At 43.3% G+C, this 17,642-nt stretch overlaps 1 protein-coding gene and 1 long non-coding RNA gene across 7 annotated transcripts in view; one reads left to right on the plus strand and one right to left on the minus strand.

The window, feature by feature from the left end:
* LOC130679134 (uncharacterized) overlaps window positions 1-341 on the plus strand; it is a 53,942-nt gene extending 53,601 nt beyond the window's left edge. The window contains exon 3 of the long non-coding RNA XR_008992125.1: window positions 210-341. This is a non-coding gene — a long non-coding RNA (uncharacterized LOC130679134). The remainder of the gene's footprint in view (window positions 1-209) is intronic.
* The window catches only part of TMC7 (transmembrane channel like 7), a 70,420-nt gene that overhangs the window by 50,489 nt on the left and 2,289 nt on the right, over window positions 1-17,642 (minus strand). For 4 of the 6 annotated variants that reach the window (XM_057486983.1, XM_036917087.2, XM_036917088.2 and 1 more), the window contains exons 2-3: window positions 1,274-1,517; window positions 270-418 (exon numbers count right to left, since the gene is read on the minus strand). In XM_057486983.1, coding sequence (XP_057342966.1) covers window positions 270-418; window positions 1,274-1,517 — 393 coding nt within the window. Of the gene's footprint in view, window positions 1-269; window positions 419-1,273; window positions 1,518-17,642 lie in introns of those variants that run through there. The other 2 variants (XM_036917086.2, XM_057486984.1) reach the window with 2 other exon arrangements.

Here is a 17,642-nt window from a genome sequence, read left to right on the forward strand (position 1 = left end):
TCTAATTGCTATAATTTTGAAATAGTGATGAGCACCATGGCATTCCAAGATCACTACAACTGGAAGGGATGGGAAAATAGCTATGGTTTTCCTGGTGATAGAGACACAGGTTCTAATCCTAACTTGGGTTTGTTGCTCCAATTTATCAGAAAGGAACTGCTAAATTTCAGCTGGCAGTTAGCGAAAAGGAATCTGGACCTTTTCCCCAGACATAGGAGACTTCTGCGAGGAACGTGTGAAGAACGTGTGAAGAATGTGGGCTTTGGTACCTTCTATGCTGTGAATGTCCTCCCGCCACAGCTCCAGGTGGGACGTCATCTCTCGAGCCTTCTCAATGAACCTCTTGCAAGACTTGCTGCTATACCGTTTCCACTGGTCCCACTCAGATAAATACTTCATTTGGTCCTCCTCAATATCCCTGTGTTACAAAATGAGCATGTCAATGACAATGGCAGTATCACCAAGCCTCAGCATCAAATAAAACCCCAGCAAAGAGGACGTGGAAAACCTGGAGCCCCTCACACACTGCTGGTGGGAAGGTAAAGTGGCACAGCTGCTAGGGAAAACAGTTTGGCCATTCCTTGGAAAGTTAAACATAAAATTACCAGATGAACCAGCAATTTCACACCTAGAAATTTCATACCCCAAAAGAACTGAGAACAGTCTCATACAAAAACTGTATATGAATGTTCAGAGCAGCACTACTCACAATAGCCAAAAGGTGGAACAATCCAGATGTCCATCAATGGATGGATGGCTAAACAAAATGAGGGATACCCATACAATGGAATATCATTCAGCCATAAAAAGTAATGAAGTACTGATATATGCTGAGGCTTGGATGATCCTTGAAAACATTTTGCTAGATAGAAGAAGCTAGGCACAAAAGGTCACGTATTATAAGATTTCATTTATATGAAATGTCCAGAATGACAGGTTAGTGGTTGGCAGGGACAGAGGGGAGGGGGAAACGGGGTGACTGCAAACAACAATGAGGCTTTGGAGGATTGCAGAGTTGCAAGGAGCGGAGCCTGGGTCCCTGAACGACTGCCAAGTTCCCCCTTGACTCAAACCCCAGGACTTTTATGTGAGCAAGAAATAAACTTCTAATATGTTGAGCAATTACATGTTTGAGTAACTGTCACAGCAGCTTAGCTTACCCTAAGTCGTAAACTTTTAATTATGGAACTCTTCAGGAAATGCATTCCATGCAAAAAACACACCTCTGTCCAAAACATCTATCATATGCCTCCCAGATGACTATTGAACAAACCTTAGCCTCCTTTTCTCAGAAATGTTCAGTGCATACTTTCGAATTGATTGGCTATTGAGGTTTTCAGTGATTCCTCCCTCCAGTTGGGAACTGTAAGAGTCTGTTGGCTTTAGCAAAGTGCCACTCTGCTTGTCTCGGGAAGGGATGGTTGTCCTTTTGCGTGCAATGGACTGGTAGCTTGGCAATTCTTGAAGGAAATTCACAGGTGGAGAAGAAAAGCAACTGGAATCCAAAGAGAGGTTCTCTGCATAAGAAAGAAGAAAACCATCATTCACCTCAGTGAACTTGGGAACCAAAAAACAAAACTTGTATATAAGGCTTGGATCTCAGAGACAAAAACTAAACCTTGCAGGTAGTCACTAGCCTGGGCCACTGACAAAAAAATTTGTATCTTAATTATTTTATTTACCAGAATGGTGCTCATGACAATGAAATCATCTGCAAATTGGTTCACTTTCAGCAGACATGTTTGCAAATATGCTTTAAGTTACATGTTACCTGAGTTACAGTGTTTGGCTGCATCCACCATCTAAATGTGTGGCCGTAGGCAGTTATCTGAACTCATGTTCTTCATTGTCTATTGAGGCTAATAATATTTGCCCCAACTTCTTTCACACAGTGTAGAGAATAATGAAGCATGGGATAACATTTGAAAAGCATAAAGTACTGTGCAAACACACAGTAAAAACAAGATCAACAACAATATTATAATAATAGTGTTTATGAGCATTTTCCTATGCACTGTTAAGTACCTCACACATACTCATAGGATCTGGGCTGGCCTTGTGATCTGCTTGGACCAACAGAATGCAGCAGAAATGATGCTGTGCCAGTTCTAAGCCTAGCTTAAGGAGGCCTTGCTGGCTTCTGCTGCTCTCTGGACCCTGGATGCCACCATGTGAACAAGCCCAAGCTAACCTGCTGGAGGACGAGACCATGTGGAGTAGGGGTGATCGCCCCATCTTAGACCACCCCAGACAAACCTACAGCCAGTTGTTGCCCAGCAGACCACAGATATGCACACAGACTGAGGTAGGTACTATTATTATCCCCATTTTACAGATCAGAAAATACAGTCATTGATGGGCTACCCATCCCCTTGCCCTGGTCTTCAAAGCCCTGCATAATCCGACTCCTCCTTCCTCTCCAGCTCTTCAGGCTCTCTGCACTCCAACCATACATTTTTAGAATCTTCCATATACTAAAATGTGCCCATGTTCCCTCCTCCTCAGAGCCTTTGCATATGCTGTTCCCTCTGCCTGGAATGAACTTGCCTCTTTATCCTCTTAGCTCCCACTCAGATGTCCCTGCCTCACTACACTATTGCAGGTGCTTTGTCACACATTTTCCCACACCCAGTAAGACCTTTACAGCACTCAAATACTTATTTGTGTGACTATGTGAGTACATCTGTCCCCCTGTAGGCTATAAATTCTCAGAGGACAGGGACTGTGATGATTTCCTCACCACTGCAACCTGGGACTGAGCAGCATACTGAACTCAGAGCAGGAATTCAGTAAATACTTATTGGATGGATGAATGAATGGATGGCATCCCTAATTTGTCCATGCACAAAAAGCCTGTGAGTGGGGGGCTGGAAACAAACAGGTTTGCCTGACTCAAAAATCTCTATTTGCTCGACTCTATCAGGCCACAGCTGGAAGCCAAGTTTTGCTGTACCTCCTGCATCAGTCTGAGAGCGAAGGCTTTGGGTTGGAGGTAAGGGATATCGCCTTCTAGATGTGTGATCAAGGTGGGTGAGTTTAGTTGTGGGAAGAACACTTTCAGGGGAGACAAACAGGAAACAGGAGAAGGAAGCAGCCCTAAGTACCTAAGTAGTTACCCTATTAGGCAGCTAAGCTTTTATGACTTAGTGTTGGATGCTAAATTGTTTAGGTTTGACTATCAGCTCTGTGGATTTTCAGCTGTGTGTGTCTTCTGGAAAGTTACTTAACCTCTCTGAGCTGTTTCCTCTTGTCAAATATTCATTCAACAAACATATCTACTATGTATCAGACCTAGAGGTAGGGATACTGCACTGAACAAAACAAATGCTTTACTCATAGGGCACTTATAATCTGAGGTGGAGGCAGGGGATAATCAGACAATAAATAGGCATGAATTTTATGCCAAGAGATAGCAATTAAAAAACCAGAGTGGAATAAGACGACAGAGATGATGGGTGGGGTACACTGTTTTTGATAAGTTGAAGCCCAGGTACATTCTCTCTAGTAAGGCAGGATTTAAGCTGAGGATAAATATAGGGAGGGCATGGGCACTATGGATATTTTGGGAAGACCATCCCAGGAGAGGGAAACAGTAAGTGCAAAGGCCCTGAGGCTAGGTGTGCATGACATGCTTGAGAAGAGCACAGAGGCCGATGTGGCTGGAGAAGAGTGAATGAACTGGAGCCTGGTAATCTCTTTTGTTGGTGGCCCCTTATGTGGCACATCAGTCCTTCTGGGCTGGATCTGTGACTTGCTTTAACCAAAGGATGCAACAGAAGCGGCACTCTGCCAGTTCTAGACCCAAGCCTTAAAAGGGCCTGGAAGCTTCCATTTTAGTGCTCTTAGGAGCCTGGAGCTGCCATGTAAGAAGTCTGGCTATGCTGCTAGGAGAGCCACATGGAGAGGAAGAGGCCCCAGGCCTCCAAGGAGAACGAAAGTCCCAGGCTTATGAGCCCAGCAAGGCATTGCAGCCAGTCCCCAGACTTCCGGGTCATACTTGCTGGGCACCACCATTGCCAAGAAGAGGCCACCTGGATGCTCGTTACCCAGCAGACACCACATGCAGTGATCTGAGCAAATGATCTCCTCTGTGCTCTGCTGATTTCCTGATGCACAGCATCAGCTGATAGAATAAAACAGCTTTAGCCATCATGTTTGGAGTAATTTGTTTAGCAACAGTAAGCAAATGGGACGGGGAGAATGGAAAGCGGGGGTCAGAGAGGAGGCTGTAGCCAGACCAAGTCAGACTTTGTGAGCTGGGTATGATCCTTGGATGTGATAGATGGCAAGCCACTGAGGCTTTGAGCTGAAGCATGTGATCTGACCATGTTTTAAAGGTTCAGTCTGGATGGGTTGCAAGGCTGGGGTCACCTTACCAACACTAAAGGTGATCATCTAGGTAGAAACACTCAGCACAGTGTCAGGCACACAGTGGGCTGTGTAAACGTACTTAGAACTAACAGAACAAGGGAGCACTGGGAGGAGGGAACTGGCCAGGGCCTTGATCTAAGTTGGATCTGACAGGGTAGTTCTGTAATCTTTGCCTCTGACGGGCATGTTCACACACAACAGAAAAGCTGTCTCACTGCACATGACACACAGACACGTGCCTGGAGTCCTGCCATCCACCAAGTGGGAGCCTGCAAATCTCACTCAACCTTCATTTCCCTGGCCTAGCACATCCTGAGGATATGACACTCCCGTTAGTAATGTGGCTCCCTAAAGCAAATATGGGGGTAGGGTGGGAAGGGCCTGGAGGATAGAGGGTCCAGCCCTGGCTGGAGGCCACTCCACTCTCCAGACAGCAACAAAGAGCTCTTATTAACCTTGAACAAAGGTCTTTGAATATGGAGCAGCTGTAACCTCCTGAATATTCAGTAATGTGGGGTCAGGGACCGAGGGCTGGAGCTGGAGCCTGGGCTGGCTTGTCACCCACTAGCCAGGCCACCCCAGGCAAGACAATGCCCGGCTCTGAGCAGCACATTTCTCATGTCACAAATGGGGGATATCATACCATGGACCTCATTAGTGTGATTGTGAAGACAAAGGTCCAAGCAATACGAATAAGGTTGGCTAGGGTTTATTGAGTTCTTGTGCCAGACTATTTGAAGTATTCGATATGTATTACCACCAGACTTAATACTCTGAACTACTCTTTAAATAGAATAAGCCCATTTAACGGATGGAGAAACTGAGTGTTGGAGAGGTTAGTGCCTTGTCCACTCATACAGCTGGGAAGTATTGGAACTAGGATCCTATCACAGGCTTGTAAAATGCAAAAGTTAGTCTCTTCACCAAGAAATGGTTTGGTGGGCCATGGATTTGAAAGCACTTTGTGAATACTAAAATGCCATACAGGAAGAATATGTCTATTCACATTTCATAAGGATAGTACCCAGTGAAAAGCTGTATTTTCAAAATGGCCATCATTGAAGAGGAATGACTGTTCCTCTTCAGATGTTCTTGAGAAATTAATCAGCTTCAAATAATAAATCATGCCTTCAAACATAGGCATCGTTATTTTTATAACTATGATCCACCTCCTCCATTTTCATATAGAACCACATACGTGTCAAGGCATGACAGCATCTGATATCTCACTCCAACCTGTACAGGCTTTACTGTCCTGGCTTTTCCACAGAGAAACTGAGGCCCAGGGAGAAGGCAGCTTGCCCTAGACTTGGATGTCAAACCCTTGGTTGAACTGCTTCTTACAGGATGTCAAACCCTTGGTTGAACTGCTTCTTACAGGGAGATCACATCACCTCTTGAGTTTGTTTTGTCATCCCTAGAGTATGTCTCAGTAGAGTCATTGTCAGATGTTCCTCCTGAGTTGGTCCGGCTGAAAGTGTCATCAGCATGGCCACTTTAGTCCCACAGTCAGTGTGTGGGTTGCTTGTTGACTATCTGCATGGGAGGCAGGAGCATATTTCAGATATTGGGGTGCCTTCATCTAGAAATACCTAGAATCTGCCGACCCATTGGAGCCAACAAAAACTGGACTTCAGCAATTAGGAGATTATTTAAGTGGGAGGATGACTGGGTCATTATAGCAAATGTCGGGGCAGAGTAGTCTTTAGTGCCTTTTCTGCTATCTGGTATTCTTCCAGGTTAAGTCTCATTGGGGCCTAGGGCAGGGTCTTGCTCACAGAAGCCCATCCATTGAATGAATGAACAAATTAATTGAATGAAATGGAATGAATGCGTGAATGAATGAATTGAATAAAATGGAAGGAATTGAATGAATGAATGAACAAATTGAATGAAATAGAAGGAATTGAATGAACAAATTGAATGAAATGGAAGGAATTGAATGAACAAATTGAATGAAATGGAAGGAATTAATGAAATGGAAGGAATTCAATTCAATGAAATGAATGAATGAGTTGAATGAAATGGAACAAATTGAATGAAATGGGAGGAAGGAATGAAATGGAATGAATGAATGAATGGAATGAAATGGAATGGAATGAATAAATGAGTTGAATGAAATGGAAGGAATTGAATGAATGAATGAGATGGAAGGAATGGAATGAAATGGAAGGAATGAAATGGAAGGAAAGAATGAAATGGAATGAATGAATGAATGACCTGAATGAAATGGAAGGGAATGAAGGAAATGGAAGGAAGGAATTAATGAATGAATGAATTGAATGAAATGGAAGGGAAGGGAAGGAATGAAATATGAATAAATAATGGCAGGGCAGGAAGGGAGTAAAAGGGAGAGGAGGGGAGGGAGGGAGGGAGGAAAGGGAAGGAAGGAAGGAAGGAAGGAAGGAAGAAGGAAGGAAGGAAGGAAAGAAAGAAAGGAAGGAAGGGAAGGAGAGAGGGAGGGAGGAACTGAATGAGTACACAGCTCCAAGGACCCTCTCCATGATAGCCAGCCTACTGCGCCTTTCTCCTGGCCAGCCCCACCTGGCTTGCAAACTGGCAAACCCAAAGCAACTACAAATGCAAAGCATAGAGCCTTATACCTGTGTGCTCGGCCCACTGGTTCAGGCAGTGGAGACAGGCATAGCAGCCGGGAAGCAGGAAACAGCTCTTTCCTCCCCCCAGGCACCAGCACCACTCCCCTGCGACCCTGACATTGCTTCAGGGGCTGAGCAGCTCCAGAGAGTAGAGATTCTGGACACTAGAGGGCGCCATATACAAATATGAAACACCAAAGGAACCTGGTTCAAAGTAAAATTAATATAACTCCTGAGAAAGATGACATGGACCTCATAACTCTTCCTGAAAGGGAGTTCAAAATAAAAATCATTAACATGTTCATGGAGGTATGGAAAGATATTCAAGAACTCAGGAATGAATTCCGGTCAGAGATCCAATCATTGAAGAGCACAATGGAGGGTATTAAAAGCAGATTAGATACGGTGGAGGAGACAATAAGTGAAATAGAAACTAGAGAAGAGGAATACAAAGATGCTGAGGCACAGACAGAAAAAAGGATCTCTAAGAATGAAAGAATATTGAGAGAACTGTGTGACCAATCCAAATGAAACAATATTCACATTATAGGGGTACCAGAAGAAGAAGAGAGAGAAAAAGAGATAGAAAGTTTCTTTAAGGAGGTAATTGCTGAAAACTTCCCCAATCTGGGGAAGGAGATAGTCTCTCAGGCCATGGAGATCCACAGATCTCCCAACACAAGGGACCCAAGAAGACAACAACAAGACATATGGTATTTAAATGGCAAAGATCAATGATAAGGCAGACTCCTAAAAGCAGCCAGAGAGGGAAATAAGATCACATACAAAGGAAAGCCCATCAGGCTAACATCAGACTTCTCAGCAGAAACCTTACAGGCCAGAAGTAAGTGGCATGATGTATTTAATGCAATGAAGCAGAAGGGCCTGGAACCAAGATTACTTTATTTGGCAAGACTATCATCTAAATTTGAAGGAGGGATTAAACAATTTCCAGATAAACAAAAGCTGAGATAATTTGCCTCCCACAAACCATCTCTACAGTCTATTTTGGAGGGACTGCTATAGATGGAAGTGTTCCTAAGGTTTAATAGCTGTCACCAGAGGTAATAAAACCACAGTAAAGAAAGGAGAACAGCTAATTACTAAGCAAATGCAAAATTAAATTAACTATCTCCAAAGTTAATCAAGGCATAAAGAGTACTGAATATGATACCTAATATGTAAAGAATGGAGGAGGAAGAAAAAGGAGAAAAAGAAAAGAACCTTTAGATTGTGTTTGTAATAGCATATGAAGTGAGTTAAGTTAGACTCTTAGATAGTAAGGAAGTTACCCTTGAACCTTTGGTAACCACAAATCTAAAGTCTGCAATGGCAGTAAGTACATACCTATTGATAATCACCCTAAATGTAAATGGACTGAATGCACCAATCAGAAGACATAGAGTCACTGAATGGATAAAAAAACAAGACCCATCTATCTATATGCTGCCTACAAGAGACTCACTTTAACCCCAAAGACATACACAGACTAAAAGTGAAGGGATGGAAAAAGATATTTCATGCAACTAATAGAAAAAAGCAGGAGTTGCAGCACTTCTATCACACAAAATAGACTTTAATACAAAAAAGTCACAAGAAACAAAGAAGGACATTACATAATGATAAAGGGGTCAATCCAACAAGAAGATATAACCATTATAAAGATCTATGCTTCCAACACAGGAGCACCTACATATGTGAAACAAATACTAACTGAATTAAAAGGGGAAATAGAATGCAATGCATTCATTCTAGGAGACTTCCACACTCCACTCACTCTGAAGGACAGATCAACCAGAGAGAAAATAAGTAAGGACACAGAGGCACTGAACAACACATTAGAACAGATGGACCTAACATACATCTGCAGAACTCTACACCCAAAAGCAGCAGAATGCACATTCTTCTCAAGTGCACATGGAACATTTTCAAGAATAGTTCATATACTAGGCCACAAAAAGAGCCTCAGTAAATTCAAAAAGATTGAAATTGTACCAACCAGTTTCTCAGACCACAAAGGTATGAAACTAGAAATAAATTATGCAAAGACAATGAAAACTCCCAAAAACACATGGAGGCTTCACAACATGCTCCTAAATAATCAATGGATCAATGACCGAATAAAAACAGAGATCAAGCAATATATGGAGACAAATGACAACAATAATTCAACACTGCAAAATCTGTGGGACGCAGCCAAGGCCGTGCTAAGAGGAAAGGATATTGCAATAGAGGCCTGCCTCAGGAAAGAAGAACAATCCCATATAAGCAGTCTAAACTCACAATTAATGAAACTAGAAAAAGAAGAAAATATGAGGCCCAAAGTCAGTAGAAGGAGGGACATAATAAAGATTAGAGCAGAAATAAATAAAATCAAGAAGAATAAAATAGAATCAATGAAAGCAAGAGCTGGTTCTTTGAGAAAATAAACAAAATAGATAAACCCCTAGCCAGACTTATCAAGAAAAAGGAGAGTCTACACACATAAACAGAATCAGAAATGAGAAGGAAAAATCACTATGGACACCACAGAAATACAAAGAATTATTAGAGAATACTATGAAAAATCATATGTTAACGAACTGGTTAAGCTAGAAGAAATGGACAACTTGCTAGAAAAATACAACCCTCCAAGGCTGACCCAGGAAGAAACAGAAAATCTGAACAGACCAATTACCAGCAACGAAATTGAACTGGTAATCAAAAAACTACGTAAGAACAAAACCCCTCGACCAGATGGCTTCACCGCTGAATTTTATCAAACATTTAGTGAAGACCTAATACCCATCTTCCTTAAAGTTTTCCAAAGAGTAGAAGAAGACGGAATACTTCCAAACTCATTCTATGAGGCCAGCATCACTCTTAATACGAAAACCAGGCAAAGACACCACAAAAAAGAAAACTACAGACCAATATCCTTGATGAACATAGATGCAAAAATACTCAACAAAATATTAGCAAACCAAATTCAAAAATACATCAAAAAGATCGCCCATCATAATCAAGTAGGATTTAATCCAGGGATGCAAGGATGGTACAACATTCGAAAATCCATCATCATCATCCACCACATCAACAAAAAGAAGGACAAAACCACATGATCATCTCCATAGATGCTGAAAAAACATTTTACAAAATTCAACATCCATTCATGATAAAAACTCTCAAAAAAGTGGGTATAGAGGGCAAGTACCTCAACATAATAAAGGCCATATATGACAAACGCACAGCCAACAACATACTTAACAGCGAGAAGCTGAAAGATTTTCCTTTAAGATCGGGAACAAGACAAGGATGCTCACTTTCCCCACTTCTATTCAACACAGTACTGGAGGTCCTAGCCATGGCAGAGAACACAAAGAAATAAAAGGCATCCAGATTGGCAAGGAAAAAGTTAAACGGTCCCTGTTTGCAGATGACATGATACTGTACATAAAAAACCCTAAAGAATCCACTCCAAAATGACTAGATTTAATATCTGAATTCAGCAAAGTTGCAGGATACAGAATTAACACACAGAAATCTGTGGCATTCCTATACACCAACAATGAACTAGCAGAGAGAGAAATCAGAAAAACAATTCCATTCATAATTGCATCAAAAAGAATAAAATACCTAGGAATAAACCTAAACAAGGAAGTGAAAGACCTATACTCTGAAAACTACAAGACACTCTTAAGAGAAATTAAAGAAGATACCAATAAATGGAAACACATTCTGTGATCATGGATCACATGGAAGAATTAATATTGTCAAAATGGCCATCCTGCCTAAAGCAATCTATAGATTCAATGCAATTCCTATCAAAATAGTAATAGCATTCTTCAACAAACTAGAGAAAATCGTTCTAAAATTCATATGGAACCACAAAAGACCTTGAATAGCCAAAGCAATTCTGAGAAGGAAGAATAAAGGATTATGCTCCCCAACCTCAAGCTCTAGTACAAAGCCACAGTAATCAAGACAATTTGGTACTGGCAGAAGAACAGACCCATAGACCAATGGAACAGACTAGAGAACCCTGATATAAACCCAATCATATATGGTTAATTAATATATGATAATGGAGCCATGGACATACAATGGGGAAATTACAGCCTCTTCAACAGCTGGTGTTGGCAAAACTGGACAGCTACATGCTAGAAAATGGAACTGGATTATTGTTTAACCCCATACACAAAAATAAACTCAAAATGGATTCGAGACTTGAATGTAAGTCATGAAACCATAAAACTCTTAGAAGACAACATAGGCAAACATCTCCTGAATATAAGCATGAGCAACTTCTTCCTGAATGCATCTCCTTGAGCAAGGGAAACAAAAGCAAAAATGAACTCATGGGACTACATCAAACTAAAGTTTCTGTACAGCAAAGGACACCATCAACAGAACAAAAAGGCATCCTACATTATGGAAGAATATATTTGTAAATGACATATCTGACAAGGGGTTAACATCCAAAATATATAAAGAACTTACATGCCTCAACACCCAAAAAGCAAATAACCCAATTAATAAATGGGCAGACGATATGAAGAGACAGTTCTCCAAAGAAGAAATTCAGATGGCCAAGAGACACATGAAAAGATGCTCCACATCACTAATCATCAGGGAAATGAAAATTAAAACCACAATGAGATATCACCTCACACCAGTAAGGATCGCCACCACCCAAAATACTAAGAATAACAAATGCTGGCGAGGCTGTGGAGAAAGGGGAACCCTCCTACACTGCTGGTGGGAATGTAAACTAGTTCAACCATTGTGGAAAGCAATATGGAGGTTCCTCAAAAAACTAAAAATAGAAATACCATTTGACCTGGGAATCCCACTCCTTGGAATTTACCTGAAGAATACAACTTCTCAGATTCAAAAAGACATAGGCACCCCTATGTTTATCGCAGCACTTTTTACAATAGCCAAGATATGGAATACTATTCGGCCATAAGAAAGAAACAAATCCTACCATTTGCAACAACATGGATGGAGCTGGAGGACATTATGCTCAGTGAAGTAAGCCAGGCGGAGAAAGACAAATGCGAAATGATTTCCCTCATTTGTGGAGTATAACAATGAAGAAAAACTGAAGGAACAAAATAGCAGCAGACTCAGACTCCAAGAAGGACCTCGTGGTTATCAAAGTGGAGGGGTGTGGGAAGGTGGCTGGAGAGGGAGGGGGAAGGGGACTGAGGGGTATTATGTTTAGTACACATGGTGTGGGGGATCACGGGGAGAACAGTGTAGCACAGAGAAGGGAAATAGTGAATCTGTGGCATCTTGCTGCACTGATGGACAGCAACTGCATTGGGGAATGGGTGGGGACTTGATAATATGGGTAAATGTAGTAACCACGTTGTTTTTTCATGTGAAACCTTTATAAGAGTGTTTATCAATCATACCTTAATAAAAAAAAATTCAGAGGATAAAAATAAGCTGGCAAAAAATACTGATGGAGATGCTGACTGTATATTATTACATTCTTCCTACCTCAGGTGTTTCACACAAACCAGCCCTATTACAAATGTGCTTTTTTGTTATTTATCGAAAAATGATCAAATGCTCATGCACACCCAGTTTGATGTTACCAATAAGGCGATGTAGACATTGATATCAGAACTTTTAAGACTTCTTTCCACTCATATTTTGTGGGTGAACTCTTTTATTTTGGATGCTGACTGGAGGTACAGCACCCAATTTGTGCTCCCAGGTACCAAGGGTCTTAACCCAGGGGTCCACAGTCCCGAGGATTTAGCTGAAGCTGCTATGACTCCAGCAGGTGTTCCAAGACCAGGGACTCATTACTGCCTTACTGCTGAAAGGCCACCCACCCATCCATTCATTCATTCACTCACTCATTTGGTCACTTGAAACCATTTGCTGAGCCACTGCTAGGTGCCATTCAAGCACTAGTCTAAGACTGGGGCATATGAACATGACACACAAATTCCCCTGCCTTTATGGGACTTAGATTTCAGCCAGAGGAGACAGATAGTAAACAAGTAAGAATGATATATTTCATATGGTTAGAAGTGAATGGAGAAAAGTAAGGCAAAGATAGTTTGAGGAAAGCCAGAAGAGAGGGAAGAAGCTATGTGGTAACCTGGGAGAAGAGTATCCAAGGGAGAGAGAAGAGCACATACAAAGGCCCTGAGGCAGGAAAGCTGCCCAGGCAGTTTGAGGAATAAAGAGGAGGCCAGGGTGGCTGAGGGAGAGTCAGCAGAGAAGAAAGTGATGGGGTAGGAGTTCAGGGGAGAAGCAGGCCAGACCACACAGGGCCTGTGGACCATGAGGACTTTGGCTTCTACTTGGGTACAGTGAGAGCCATGAGGGGTTTTGAGGAATGACAATATCTGACTCAGATTCAACCGACCTCTCTTGCCTACCCTGTGGTGATTTCTGTCCTTGAGCTGTGCAGGTTGGCATGGCTAAACACATACCAGGGCATTGTTTATCAGGCTGCCCTGTCCTTCTGCAATGATGGAAATGTTCTAATATCTGCACTGTCCAATAGCCACATGTGGCTACTGAGCAATTGAAATGTGGCTGGTCAGACTGAGGAAATGAATTTTTAATTTTGTTGGACTTTATTAGGTTCACATTTCCGTAGTCACATCTGGCTACTGGCTACTGTATTTAATGGACAAGATACAGGGGCCTCACTCTCAGGAGCCCCGAGCCTAGGCTGAGAGGGGAGGAACCAGGGGCCTTGCAGGAATCCTGCATCTGCCAGGCTTCAGATCTGCAGGGCTGGGAGGACCTGCATGAGTCACACCACCTGGTGCCTGGGTGGGGCCTGGGGACTGGCTGGGTCCAGGGCTTTATGACAGCAGGAACAAGCAACCTTTGGGAGCAGTGACTGACTGGGTAACCGGAGCCATGCTAGGCCCAGAACCCAAGTGTCCTGGTTTTCAAGTCAGCGGGGCACCTGGAGTGCTGTCCATGGGGCAGGCACTGTGATTCTGTCTGAGGAGGCAACGCGAAATGGTGGTGATGGGCCCAGCCTCCACAGCATGCTGCCTGGATTCAAATCCAGTTCTACTTGCCACCTGTGTGACCTGGCAAGTTTCTTGACCCTTCTGTGCCTCAGTTTTCCACCTGTTAAAATGGGGATACTGGTTTCCACTGGCACAGCCATGCTGGGGGTTAGATGGCTATTACATGTACAGTGCTTAGAAAAGAGGTGAGCAACCTTTTCAATAAAGGGCCAGATAGTAAATAATATTTATTACCACACAGTCTCTGTCACAGCTACTCAGTTGTGCCGTTTAGCAGGAAAGCAGCCACATCCATAAATGACTGTGTTCTAATAAACTATAAAAGTAGGCGGTGCTTGGATTTGGCCCATGGGTTGTAGTTTGCAGACCTTGGCTTAGAGCAATGCCTAAGGCTGTAGGCTATGACTCTGGTTACCTATTGATGAACGAAATGTACAGCAAGATTTTATGTTTGCTCTGGGGTAGCTTCTTGCTATGGGCTTTATTAAATGACTCCTTCTGTGAAGTGTTTCTCTTCCTTGGCAAGAATCTCTCCAAAAAGGATTTCTGGTGTTACCAGAAGGAACAGTAACAACTAGCCTTTACTGAGCATTTACCACACATCATGATTATGCCAAACCCTTTACATACTTCCCTGCTGTGACCGTCACAGTTTATCTCATGGGTTCTTCTTACATATTACTCTCACACTGCAATTTGAAAAGTTCAGAGACGAAGTTGGCCCAAGGTTGAGCCAAGGTCTGATCCCTGAGGGCAGAGACCTGGGAAATTAGCTTGAGTCCTGTACGTAATACATGCTCAGTAAGCATTTGTCAAATGAATACTCTAGCTCCAGATCACGACATTAATATCCTCCTGTTTCAGTATCTTGTCAAGTATCCTGAAAGCCTGTTGCCACAAGTGTAAAATGGGCAAATAACACCTACTTCACCGAATTGCTGTGAGGAAATCAAGGAAGCCACACATTTGAGTCCAAAACCAAACTGCTGACCCGGGTCTACCAGATCCTCAGGAACAGGCTCCTGCTTGCCTGACTTCATCCCGTCTCCTCCTCCTCAGAGCTCCAGTCTGAGGCCTTCTGGGACACACCCCACCTCCAGCCCTGTGCTCTTCCTGCCCTGCCTCTGAAGGCTTTTCCCACATGCACTTCATATTATCAGCTCTTTCACATCTCTCGGCCTCAACTTAGGAGTGTGCTCCTCAGAGACCTTCCTGAGCACCCTGTCTAAACAGGCCCCTCCTGCCTCTCCTATCTCATCCTTGTTTCCTTCTCAGCAGGTACAGTCATCAGTAACTACTCTCGTTTCCTCTTTACCTGTTTAGCGTCTCCCCTGCTGGACTGGAAGCTCCCTGGAAGCCTTTGCCTTGTCTGCCTCTCTTGCCACTAGATCCCAGGCCTGGCACATGCTCACGGCTCAGGGTCAGCTCCCCACCCCTCCTCCTCTTGAGGGCAGGGGGGCGGAGGTGCCCTGTAGATTGGGGTGGTCCCACACCCAAACATTGCTCCTTTAAAAAGCAACCAGATTGCATCAAAGGTTACAACACTGAGAAGTCATTTCCCCCTTTTATACCTCTAAATTCTTCACTTCCTGGAAAAAAACAAAAAAGCTGGGCCTTTGGGCTTAATCTGGGCTGAGTTGCTGGGCAGAACTCAGACTCCTCCAGACAGAGGAGAAAAACAACTCAAGTCAGATAGCTGGCTCACCAGAGAAGCCCTGTTGCTAGGATGACATGCACAGTCCCCAGCTGTGTGCAGAATTGCAGAAGATTCCCCCTCCCAGGATGCTCTAAGAGTGATGAGTGACCCAGAAGAATGGGCTTAGGAGGTAAGGGGGGAAAAAATAAACACTGCAGTAAGAATGGATGCTTGTTCAAATTTAATAGAATCTATTGGACTGAAGCAACCCAAAGAATAATTGGTTAACTATATAGTATCTAACAGCATTTCTCCAGGAAGTACAGGGGCACAGCACATGAAGTCATTGCATCTTATAATTCTAGGGCTGGAGAAGGCCCTAACAAAAGTAATAACAACAACAGCTACCAGCACCTGCCAGGTGTGGTGCTAAGCCTGATATGTTTATCTCATTAAATCCTCCCAGTGACCCCAGCAGACACGAGTGTGATTATCCCCATTTTACAGATAAGAAAACTGAGGCTTAGAGAGGTAACAGGACTTGTCACACAGCTGACAACTGGCCACGTTGGGATTCACCACCAGGCCAAAAGGGCTCCATAAAAACAAGGAGCTGGCTGCAGAAAGAGTACAGTGAAGGACATACCAAGCCCAGAGAATAGTGAGTACCAGACCTGAGTAGGGTAACACCGGGAGGGACTGGTGGGTGGAGCAGAGGGGAAGCAGCAGGGGTCAGGGCTCTCTGGAGAGGTAGGCTGGGACCAGCTCACGATAAACCTTTTTAGAGGCCCTGGGACAAAGTTGTCCTCCAGCTTCTACTATTAGAACCTTCATGTTATAGATGGGGAAATTGAGGCCCGGAAAAGGAAGTAACTTGCTCAGAGGCCACAAGTTTTTGGTTCCAGGGTGGCCAGTCTCCAGGTTGGCCCCCAGTGATCTTCTCCAATATCCTAACATTCATGCCCTTATATAAGCCCCTTCCACAATGAACAGGGCTGACCCAAGAGACTAAGATATTGCAGAAATAACACAATGTGATTTCTGAGCCCAGATCAGAAAAGACATTACAGCTTCTGCCTTGCTGTCTCTAGGATCATCTGTTCCAGGGGGAAGCCAGCCACCATGTCAGGAGGACACTCAAGCAGTCTCCTGGCATGTCCCTGTACAGAAGAACAACTGTGGCCTTCTGCCAACAGCTGGTGTCCATTTCCATCCTTATGAGCAAGTCATCTTGGAAGGGATCCTGCAGCCCCAGGTGAGCTTTCAGATGGATTACATCCCCCTAGCTGACACCATGACTACAATCTCATTAAGAGGCCCTTAGCTAGAACCACATAAACAGGTCATTCTCAAATTCCTGACCCATAGAAACTGTGATTATTATTGTTATAAACCACTAAATGTTGGGATAATTTGTTAAACAGCTTGGATAACTAATATAAGCACTTCTTAAATTCTTTACATGAGTTAACTCTCTTAAACCTTACAATGAACCACCCTTGAACTAGGTATAATCATCATCTCGATTGAATACATAAGTAAACAGAGGCATCAAGCACTTCAGTATCTTGCCCAAAGACCTTGCCCAGTAAATGGAAAATGAGGATTTGCATAGGGAAATCTGAAGTCTAGATTCCCCACCACTGGAGCTGCCAGTGCAGCTGCAGGAGCACTTCATTCATTCACTCATTCAACATATATTTAGCATCATCCAGCCAGACACTGTTTCAGGTCCTAGGAGAACAAGACAAAGCCTCTGCGTCCATGGCACCCACATTCTACAATGAGACACAACTTAAAAAACAAGGAAATGGTAAAATCAGATGACTTCAGATGGTGGCAGTTGCTTTGAAGGAATAAGCAAGGTTACTGGTCAAAGAGAGATGGGGACACTTCTTCAGACAGGATGGTTCCAGAGGTCTGTCTCTCTGAGGTGACATCTAAGCAGAGACATGACAGGAGGAGGAAGAGGCTGCCATGTGAAGACAGGCAAACATAGCCCAGGCAAAGAGAACAAGTGATGCAAAGCCCTGAGGCACAAAG

This window comes from Manis pentadactyla, chromosome 10, assembly GCF_030020395.1.
Source record: "Manis pentadactyla isolate mManPen7 chromosome 10, mManPen7.hap1, whole genome shotgun sequence".
NCBI classification, from domain to species: Eukaryota; Metazoa; Chordata; class Mammalia; order Pholidota; family Manidae; genus Manis; species Manis pentadactyla.